The sequence below is a fragment of the Sarcophilus harrisii genome, chromosome 3 (assembly GCF_902635505.1).
Source record: "Sarcophilus harrisii chromosome 3, mSarHar1.11, whole genome shotgun sequence".
NCBI classification, from domain to species: Eukaryota; Metazoa; Chordata; class Mammalia; order Dasyuromorphia; family Dasyuridae; genus Sarcophilus; species Sarcophilus harrisii.
In genome coordinates, this window is record NC_045428.1 from 62,871,380 (window position 1) to 62,882,308 (window position 10,929).

At 50.0% G+C, this 10,929-nt stretch overlaps 1 protein-coding gene across 7 annotated transcripts; it reads right to left on the reverse strand.

Moving 5' to 3' along the window:
• Positions 1–27: 27 nt before the first annotated feature.
• On the reverse strand, positions 28–10,487 carry DNAJB2 (DnaJ heat shock protein family (Hsp40) member B2). Of its 7 annotated transcripts, XM_031958003.1 has the most exons (11): positions 7,510–7,626; positions 7,019–7,116; positions 5,866–5,975; positions 5,356–5,409; positions 5,061–5,174; positions 4,722–4,799; positions 4,324–4,423; positions 3,992–4,062; positions 2,953–3,720; positions 2,030–2,078; positions 28–1,700 (listed from the first exon to the last, which is right to left on the reverse strand). In XM_031958003.1, exons 2-10 carry the CDS (start codon positions 7,081–7,083, stop codon positions 2,062–2,064), a joined length of 1,377 nt encoding a protein of 458 aa, XP_031813863.1. In that variant the 5' UTR covers positions 7,084–7,116; positions 7,510–7,626; the 3' UTR covers positions 28–1,700; positions 2,030–2,061. The 7 variants fall into 7 exon arrangements, 6 of the variants coding, with proteins under 6 accessions (XP_031813863.1, XP_031813864.1, XP_031813862.1 ...); XR_004232783.1 differs by having other exon boundaries at positions 2,030–3,720; positions 7,510–7,628; XM_031958004.1 differs by lacking the exon at positions 2,030–2,078 and having other exon boundaries at positions 7,510–7,625.
• Positions 10,488–10,929: the final 442 nt, after the last annotated feature.

A 10,929-nucleotide genomic window follows, 5' to 3' on the forward strand; every position in this document is an offset into this window, starting at 1 on the left:
AGAAGCTGCCAGTTTTCCTCTATAACACACATAGCAAGCCACAGCTTACTGGACAGATTCACTTGTTGCTTCACTTGTAGTCCTGCAGCTATGCATGCAGGTGCTGGTTTTGAGCAGCTTCAGACAGGAGCAAACATTGCAACTCACCCTTCCTCTGCCTAAGCAGATGGTGCTGAAGGAAGCACCGACTAGAAAGCACTTAGGGTTCCTGGAGGGAATCCCCTAACAATCCATCTCCCTACATCTGCAATGGCTCACATTACAAATCTCATTAGATTTCCACCCAGTTAAATGCTATTATCCCCATTTTACAGATGGAGAAATCCTAACTCAGGTTAGATGCCCTGTCCAGTGTCACACATCTAGTGAAGGGGAATTTGAGCCCAAGATTTGAACCTGATGTCAGAAGTCCTGTAGCCTATTCATCACACCATGCTTCCTCACTCCGTGTTCAGTGAGCTGGTATTATCAGCCAGTGTAGATTTTCCAGACCCAAGTCACAGATGCGGGCGGTACCCAGGAGGTACCAGAACCCAGTTTTCATGGAGATTCCACAATTTGTTCATCAGACCGAACAGGGGAGGATCTACTTTGAACCTCCCCCTTCCGTCTTCACCCGGGCTGGTCAATGAAAGGAGGCTCCGAGGACAGCCAAAAGGGTCTCCAAATCTCATCAGTTTATTGATTTCCTCTGTTTCACTCATGAATGCGCTAAACACCTACTGGCCCAGCGGGCCCTCCCAAGCCGACAGGATGGAGCGCTCGTGCTTTCTGCACCCCTACCTCCTCCCCTGCTCGGGGGTCCTCTAGGGAGAAGAGGGCGGCCAGCTGCGTCCTCGCGGAGGGAAGAGGGTCGGAGGCCGGGGGAGTCCGCGCAAGCGGCCCCGTGCCCTTCGGCCCCTCCTGCCGGCCCCATCCAGTTGTCCCTACACATCTCACACTCGCGGCCTCTTGGAGCCAGCTCCGGTTTCCCATTCCGCGCCCCATTCCTAACTCCGCACCGCGCCCAGCAAATACCCCGCTGCCCCACCCGGGCCCTCCCCAACCGCCGCCGCCGCCGGTGCCTCCTCCGTCAGCCGGTCCTGCCGCCTCCGGGCAGCGCGCTGGGGTGCGAGCCGCTTTGTTCTCCGGGCCCCTTCGCAGCACAGACGACTGGAGCCCCCCCCCCCCTCCCGTTACTGCTCCCCCACCCCACGGCAGAGGGACCCCACTCCTCCTCCCCCCAACCAGTGGAGTCCGAAGGGGAGACAGAGCTGGAGCAGCTCAGCCCCCCGGCTCTCCCCCTCCTCCCCGGCCCCCACACCCTCTCCACCTCCACGACGCCGGATAGGATCCCTCTGAGTGGTCACAGGACGGGAGAGAGGCCGCCTGTGGCTGGTACTGGTGGAAACTGCATGTCCTAAGATGCATTGCTCCCACACCACTTACAGTTTCACCCAGGCAATCTATGAAGGGGTACATAGCATTGTGGGACATGTAGTTTCCAAGGGCTCCCGAACACGGCCTCTTGGGAAGTGTACTACTACTAACCCACCGCCCACCTGCCCCTGAAGCACACCATCCAGGCCACGGCTCAGAGCTCAGCATGGATGGGGGAGAGGAATGGAGGGGAATCCCCCCACCCTGCACCCAGGGAAGGGTGACATCCTGAAGGAGTTTTGTGGCGGCTCTGGGTCCTGGACATCCAGTTCAGAATACATCTGGGGAGAGAGCAGGGCAGAGGTGACAGGAAAGAAGGGTCAGCACCAAGCAGCCCGGGGCAGAGCACAGCAGTCAAGCGGGGGCTCCCCTAGAACCTTGGGGTTCGGATGAGGGGAGGGAATTCACAGTCCCCATATGGGCCAAGTCTTGGGGGTCATCCCTTACCCCGTACCATCCCCCTCTCTCCTGGGTACCCCATTTTCCAACCAGTCCAAAAGCCCAACAAGGGATAGGAACAGCTCAAAAAAGAAGGAAAGTGGGAGGGGGGGGGCTGGGTCAAAGTGTCGGGGCTACTGAAGGAACTCCTTAGCCATCTTAGCCTACCTACCCTGGAGACCCTCGGCCCTTCCAGCTTCTTCCTCATTTAGCACCAAAGCCTTGTTGGGGAAGAGGGAAAGGGAAGGGTATCTTAGCCAGCCAGCCAGCAGGAAAGGGGGGGAAAGAGAGAGGTGGCTGAGGAAGGAAAAGCAGCAGGGACAGCTTCGAGGAATTGTAGGAGGGAAGCAACAGAGATAGTCAGATCTCATCACTGCCCCTCACCCATGTGGCAAAGGCAGACGCTCTAAAACGGTGTAAGAGGAACAAAGGTTGATACCCGTGTCACCCCTCACCACCACTCCAGGATAAACTCTCCCAGACCACCCAAGACAGGATCCAGAGTAACTCCAGGCAGAGCCCTTCCCTACAGACCCCATCATATGATGGAATGAGTCCCAGGGACAGAATTCCATCTCTATAAAACCATCCCATTCCACTGCCCTCAGCTTCTGTTCCCCAAGGCACCCACTGACCCCTGCTCAAGGGTAACGTCCTTCCTGATGAACCTTTCCCTGTCCAGTCACTAGGCCCAGGTCCCACCTGACCAAGCCTGACTGCTCTGGGCTGGATGTAAGCCAAAGAACCACATCTTGTAGCAGCAGCAGTAGCAAACCCCATGGCCATAGCAGACTCAAGCCCAAGTTGGGGCTAATGGTTAAGAAGCATCGCCCAAGGGGTCATGGAGCTGAGGTGAAGCTTGGACAGTGTTAGGGCTATGGACCAAGCTCCGGCTGAAGAGGAGACCCTCCCAGGAAGCAGGCTTAAGGTGAGTGGGTCCTGGTCTTCAGAGGATGGTACAGCGAGATGCCTTATCCTCAGAAGCCAGGCTGGACTCGCTGGCCACTCTCTGGGCCCCTTCTTGAGCCACCCCCACCCCTGGATGCTGGGCCCAGGTCTCAGGGTGTCCCCACCACTGGTGGTCCCGCTGCCCACCTGGAGACTTTTTCTCAGTGGACTCATGAGACCGGGTCTCAGGGCTCTTCTGCTGTGGACGGCCCCGCCGGCCACCTGGAGACTTTTTCTCCTCCTGGGCCCGGGGCTCCGGATTTTTCTGCCACTGGCCGGCCCGCCAGCCTCCTGTGGCCTTCTTCTCAGTTGCAGCTGAAGGTATCGAGGCCCGGGTCCCAGCTCCATGGGCCGCCCGGTTGTCCGGACTCTTCTGTTGTTGGCCGGCCAACCGCCCACCCGTGGCCTTCTTCTCAGCTGGAGCTGTAGGTATCTGGGTCCGGTTCCCAGGATTCGGGTGCTGATGCTGAATGCCCACCCGTGCAGCTACAGGTGGAGCCTCCTTCTTCCTCTCCACTGCTGCCTCCTTCTTCTCCAATGATGCTGCCTCCTTCTTCTCCATGGCTGCCGCCTCCTTCTTCTCCATGGCTACCGCCTCCTTCTTCTCCGAGGCTGCTGCCTCCTTCTTCTCCGAGGCTGCTGCCTCCTTCTTCTCCACTGCTGCCTCCTTCTTCTTCTCCACTGCTGCCTCCTTCTTCTTCTCTACTGCTGCCTCCTTCTTCTTCTCCGCTGCCTCCTTCTCAGATAGGCTATAGGCCATGGCCAGCTGCATGTCCTCATCTTCATCGGAAGGCTCACTGTCTGAGAGGGTCGCGGCATGGAATGGCTTGAGCAGAGGCCCAGGAAATTGTCTGGTCAACTGCAGCTGCTCTCGGCGACTCAGTTCCAGCCCCAGAGCCAGGTCATCAGGGATTCCTGTGGGAGATAATCAAAGATCTGGCCGGTGCTTGCCATAGATCCTCACCTATTTTCCCACGTGTCCATTTATGCTTTTCCCCCTCTGTGCCCTATCACCAGAGAACTCCCACAAGTAGATGGTACCTTTTTAGAATCCTTCCCATGCCCACCCCTTTAACTCCTGCCCTATGAATAAGCCAAAGGACAATTTCTCCCACCCAGGAGCCCAGAAAGAGGGATGGAAACTAGGAATTCCTGTCTAGGAGCTGATGATCATGCTACCTCTTACCATTGACAAGGATTGATTTCAGCTGCCCATCCTCCTCAACCTCCACCCGTTCCTCTCCATTCTCCCTGATTCTGTAACAGATGACAGAGTTAGTTTCGCTGGCTTGTATCCTGCTCACCAACAAAATCCAAAGTCCTCTGCCCACATCTCCCTCTCCCCAGACTTAGAATCAGGCCCCAGAAGGGACTTCAAAGATCCTCTGGTCCAACCCTTTCATTAAGATGAAACGATCCCCAAGTCACACAAGGACTATATATGGCAGGTTCAAAATGAAAAGCTGAATATAGAATCTCTCAATCCATGTCCATATACTTTGTCCACATCATACCTACCTTCGAGTTGTAACTCGATGGCCATCAACAAAGGCTGTAGAGGTGGTCACAGAACGTAGGGAATGGGCCCCAGGACTGAAGGAAAAGGCTGAAGCAAAGGCTATAGAGATGAGGGGAAAGGAGGAGAAAAATAGACTCACCCAATGGTTGGAGGAATCAGCAAAGACAAGACTGGGTTTAGGAGCCAATTTGTATTGTATTGCATTGTACCAAATAAGGATGCCTCCTGAGACCTCCTGACTGAGAGAAGGCTTCAGGAACTAGAGTGGAGTAGTAGGCTGGGGCAGTACAGATCAATTGAGCAAATATTGGAAAGCAAGCAAAGGATGGATCAAAGATTAAGAGTTGAAGGATCATGGAATTTAGGGACTGGAATGTAAGAAAATAGCGATATTTACCTGGGTGGGCAGAGAAGGGGGACCCAAAACCAAAAAAGGCTCTGGCATGCAGCATGCCCTGACCAGGGCCTAGGTCATCTGCAAACAGCAAACAACTCCATCAGCATCGATTGGACAGAAGGAAGGAAAGAGACTTACCAAGGTCACTCCTCCCTTTCCTTTCTTTTCTGAGGATTCTTGCCCCAGACATTTCAAAGCTATGCTCCTCTTTCCCTATAGTACTGCTTTGGAGCTCATGCCTGAAAATTGTTTTTGCCTCAAGGACTCAAGATTTCTCACTCCCACTTCTAGTTTTAAACCTCACCAGAATGGAAGAGGGATATCCCATCACCTACTCACCAAAAAAGTCAGCAAATGGATCTTGGCCCCCAAAAAATTCCCTGAAGACTTCTTCAGGGTTTCGAAAAGTGAAGGTGAATCCACCAGATCCAGCCCATGGAGATTCTGAACCTGCTGGGGGTGGGAATGGGGATAGGACAGGACAAGACAAATATATGGCCCTCTGCTCCAGGTAGAGTGTTGTATGGAGGATGTATATATACTTGTTCCCAAGGTAAGCACTATATCCCCTCCCCAGCCCACCGGAAATTCACCATGTCATATATGCATCTTCCTCTATCCCAACTCTACCTACCAGCCCCAGACAGTCCATCTTTGCCATAGCGGTCATAGAGGTTCCGTTTATGCTCTAAAAAGAAATGTGAATGTCAGCTCTTCCCACTGGCTGGGCCAACAACACAGCCACGTCTTTCCATCCCCTCCCCTGGCTGCCACAGTCCTGGGGCCAGCTGGTTGAGGTTGTCCCTTCCGGGGTTGCCTCGGATAGAGAATCAGTGGGTAAGAGAGATAACTGCAAAAATGAATAAATGAATAAAGATTAAAGCCAAAAGAAAATCCCTGAAGGTCCCCTTAGTGGGTAGGAGAGATAAATGCAAAAATGAATAAGTGGATAAAAATCAAAATTAAAAGAAAATTCCAGAAGTTCTCTTCAGAGGGGAAGCAGAACATACATTATCCTAGGAAGAACTGCAAGTTGAAAGAAAACAGGAAAGGGGGAGGGGGGAAGGTCTATATTGGAAGGGGTAATGGTTACGGGAATAGATGAAAATTTACTCTGAAGTGAACCAGGCTTCAGGCCCCTCACCATCAGACAGCACTTCATAGGCTTCTGCCACTTCCTTAAACTTCTGCTCTGCAAATTCCTTGTTGTCAGGATTCTTGTCTGGATGCCACTGGAGCGCCTTCTTTCTATAACTACAAGGGGAGTGGAGGGCAGTGTGAGAGGGGCCCCCTGAGACTCAAGTCTCTCTTCCCATCCCCTCCTTCTCTCTAGTATTTGCCCAAGATTGCCTCCCATAAGAACTCACTTTCACAAAAATCGTTGGGAAATTAGAAAATAATGTCAGAAACTTGACACAGACCTACATCTCCCACCCCATACTAAAATAAGATCAAAATGGGTACATGATTTGAGGGTAAAGAGTGAAAACATAAGCAAATTAGAGTGCAAGGGATAGTTTATCTATCAGATCTTTGGAGAAGGGAGGAATTTATGACCAAAGAAGAACTAGAGAACATTATGAAAGGTAAAATGGACAACTTTGATTATATTAAATTAAAAAGGATCAAGGGAAGAGCAGTCCCAGCTCTGATCCCTCCAAGGAATCTCCCCAGAAGTACCAGGAATCCTTATGCAAACCTGCAATGGCCACTGAGGGGACAGAGACAAGAGTTTTCTCCATTTCCCCTAAGTGTTGCCCCTTCAACCTCAGCTCTAGTTTTACGCCAATCCATGATAATCAGGGTCCCTAAGTCGGAAAGCAGGCTGCCCAGGGACATCTCCAACAAAGGGAGAAAACTAAAACCTAATGGGACTGGGTTCAGGAAGGGAACCTGCAGTGCAAGCTGTACAAGCATTTTCATAGGATCAGAGTCTTCAAATGGGAAGACATTTAGATCATCTTGTCCATCCCCTCACTTTCCAGATGAGGGAGAAGGTCAGAAAGATTGAACTCACTTGTCTAAGATCATACCGCTATTAGTAATTAATAGAGTTTAAATTCAAAGCCAGGACCTCTGCCTCCAAATCCAGTACTTTTTTCACTATATGACAACATCTTCATTTTGCTCTAGCTTCCTAACGTTGCTTCCTCAACCCATGGGACTTGTAAAAGTCTTTCATAGGCTTTGTTCTCTCCTTGCTGCTAGTAGGCACACCCACTGGTGCTGGCTTGCCAGGAGGAAGTTTCCTGGGAATAGGAGAAGCTTCACAGTTGCCCAGGGATGGGGGCACTTACGCCTTCTTGATGTCATCAGGAGACGCATTTGAAGGCACACCCAGGATCTCGTAGTAGGATGCCATAGCAGCCCGTCTGTCTATCTGTCCCTAATGAGGCTGCAGAAGAGGAATTTGTCAGTAAGAGACTAGAACTTCCCCAAGTGATGGAGAGGAACATCCTCCTCCAGGGAAAACTCCTAAGCAGGCGGGCAGCTCCAGCCTCCCCCGCTGGATTTCAGGGCAAGGCATTCACACCAGCCTTCCTCTCCAAGGAGCTTTAATAGCCAGCCCCGATACGAGCCCGCCCTGGCTGCTGCCCATGTAACAAACCCGGCTCAGGCCCGGCTAGCCCTACAACAGCTCCGTGCGCTCACTCCCAGCAGCCCCCTCCCCTTGGAAACACAGAACGGTCTCTCCTCCCCAGCCCAAGCCGCTCCAGCCCCCCGCCCAGGCCAGCCCTCCAGTCCGGCGGAGCCCCGCCCCCCGCCCCCTGTCTGGGGAACTGCTAACACTGGCTGCCTTCGCTCCCGGCTCTGGCTCCCGAACTGCGTAGCTCGGCGTTTGTTGAGTGAAGCGGCCCGAGCATGCGCCCGAGTCAGGGAATATACTAGACTGAGAACCGCTGGCTCCGGGCCCGGCTCGGAGAAGGGAGGTGGGGTCCGAGGGAAGAAGGGCGGGCGGCCGCGGCCTCTCCGAGGTGGAGGCGGAGCCCAAAGCTATTTTGGGCTCGTACCATGACGACACCGGCAACGGGACCGACAGGCCTAGGCAGAGACAGACACGCTCCAGGGATGACGCACTCTCTAAAACAGAAGCCCAGCCAGGCAAACAGGCTGGCACAAACAAGGTGCCAATCTCCCTCTGGTATTCATTGCGTGCCATGGAGCAAGAGCCCTCCCCAGACGCCTGCCGCTCACATGTCGGTGGGCGTACAACCCGAGGACCCCCACAAACATAAAACCTAGGCACCCGAGCTCTAGAGCTGGAAAAAGGACCCCGCAGGCCATCTAATTCAACCTCCGGAAACATGAGGAGAGGACCCTCAGTGACTTGCAACCTGCAAAGCTGGGATTTGAATCCAGATGCCGATTCGGGCAATAAACATTAATTAAAAATTTACCATTGCTAAGTCTCACAGCTCAGAAAAAATGAAATTTTGACCCAGATCTCCTGTTTCCAAAGCCAGCAGTCCCTTCCCCCACCTCTAGATTTTATCTTATTTGCAGTTCCAAATTATCTCCCTCTCCCGCCCTCCCCCACTCATTGAGAAGGCAAGAAAAATAAAATCCATTACAAAGATGTACAGTCAAACAAAACAAATTTCTGCATCAGCCATGGTCCATTGGTTTCTTTCCACTATAGCAGTTCCTTCAATTCAAACTGATATTTAAAAAATATTTTATTTTCCCCTAGTTGCATGTAAAGATAATTTCTAACATTCATTTTTTAATTTGAATTCCAAATTTTCCCTCTCCCTCCTTCCTTCACCTTCCCTCTCTCTAAGACAGTAAATAATTTGATATAAGTTATACATTTTCAAACATACAAAACATTCAAATGGATTTTAGAAGCATTTATGGAGTGCCAAGCACTGTGCTGAGTGTGGGGAATACCCAGATTTAAAACAACAGCTAAATAACCTCCTCTCAAGTAGCTTAATTTATCCTGGCAATAGCAGATACAGGGAGGAGAGCTTCCCAAGGGAGATTAGAAGAGACCTTTACTAAATTCCTTGTTTTCCCCTCAAATTTATACTCCCAACTCAGAATCACCAGGTTTCACTTTTGAATGCAAGTGCAGAGAATTTGATTTCACCCTCTGCTTACTTTCATCTATAGATGTCCTCAGTCAAATATTTCTGCATCTGCCCTGTGCCTACACTACACTGGAAACTGAGGAACACAGAAGAATGTTAGATATGGTCTGGATCCTCAAGGTCCTGTCCCCTAAGCTTAAATGTCTCTGAAGGTTTGATCTCTTTTCCACTCTCTTCACTTTCTTTTACTGATGTCATCAGATCCCTTGGGTTCAATTAGCATCTCTAGGCAAATGACTTTCAGACCTATATATCCAGCAGTAATCTCTCCCTGGACTCTAGTTAGGCATCATAAATTATCTATTGGACATCTCCCCGTAGATATCCTACAGTCATCTCAAAGTCAACATAACCTAAATGGAACTCATTATCTATCCCCATCCCCAACAGCCTCCCTTGCCTTTGCTTAGGACATCTATCCCTTTCAGTCACCTGTATCATACTCTTTCCTATCCTAATCTCTCTATGCTCAATGAGCTGGGAAGGTCAGCAGTTCCAAACTCCCCCACCCCATTTTTTAAATATCTCTTTCCTTCTTTATATTCGCCATCACCTTAGTCTGGTCTTTTGGCTAGATTAGTGCAATAGTGCAGAGAAAGCTAGACTACACCATGAATAGAGCATTGATCTTGAAATCAAGAAATCCAAGTTCAAATCCACACCAAGACATTCACTAGCTGCGTGATCCTGAGCACTTAACTTCTGTCTTAGTTTCCTCATCTATAAAATGGGGATGTAACAGCACATACCCTTCCAGAGTTGAAGTGAGGAAAATAGAAATAATACTGGTAAAGCATGCCATACTGTTATAAATAACCTCCTACTTATATTCCCTGATTCGGATCCCTGATCTCAACAATCTATCCTCCACACATCTGCCAAAATTATCTTTCCAAAATGTGGGATTGACCAGGCCATTCCCTTGTGAGAATCTTCCGTGGCTCCCTAGTGCCTCTAGAATAAATTATAAGCACTTATGCTTAGTAGGGAAGGCCCTTCATAGTCTGACTCCAGCCAACCTTTCCAACTCATTTCCAATTCCTCCTTTTCATGAGCTCAATGTTTCAGTTAAACCAGCCGATGTGGTTTTCCTCAAACTCAGAATTTCATTCTGTCCTTTTACAAGCAGAACCTATCTCTCTGAATAATTCACCTGTATTTCCCAGTTCTTTCAATCTTTGCCTTTCTTCAAGACTCAACTCAAGCTACACCTACAGCTGAATAATTTGTGCTCACTCTCCTCAGATAATCTTGTTTGGACTTAAATGTATCTCTCCAATAGAATGTAAGCTCTTTGAGGGCAGGAATGATTTTTATTTTGGCTTTTTATCCCCATGTTTGGCACAGCACTTAGCACTCTGTAGGCACTTATTAAATTGAAGTTTACACTCCAACTGTCAAGGTAAGGAGATAAGCACATAAAGCTATAGCTTTAAAAAAAGTAATTGAGAAAGAATGGTTAGATTTTGGCTGTCTCGGCTCCTCCACTTTTCTGGAACATTTAATCTTACCCACCCTCTCCTCCTGAACTTTCTATACTCCTTGGGCTTCTTCTCTCTCAATTTTTCTCCTACCTCCTTTCTCTGCTCCTTTCAATTTCCTTTATTGGTTTACCATCTTCTTCCTTCCCCTTAAGTGTGGGTGTCCCCCAAAGCTCTGTACTAGATTTGCTCTTGCTCCACTCTTTTTCTTGGTGATCTCATCCTGTTTCCATGGATTCAATTGTCACCTCTGTGCACATGACTCTAAAAATCTATGCATCCAGCCCAGCCCTAAGCACTTCTCTGAACATGCTAATCCTAAAACCTCCAGCTGCTTGAAGTACATATCTGCCCTCATATCATACTGTCACCTCCAGCTCAACAGATCCCAGACCAAACAATTTCTTAAGCCTCTCACCTTCTCCCTTTCTATTGTGGCATGCAGAAGCATCTTTCTCATCTCAGGGCCAAAATTTTGGCTTCATCATACACTTTCCCTTCATCCTCCCAAGCCACAGCCAATCAGTTGCCAAGCCCTATCAATTCTATCAACACAAGATTTTTCACATGCATTCTTCTCTCTCCACCCTCCACTGCTACCATTCTAGTCTGGGCCCTCATCACTTCTCAGTC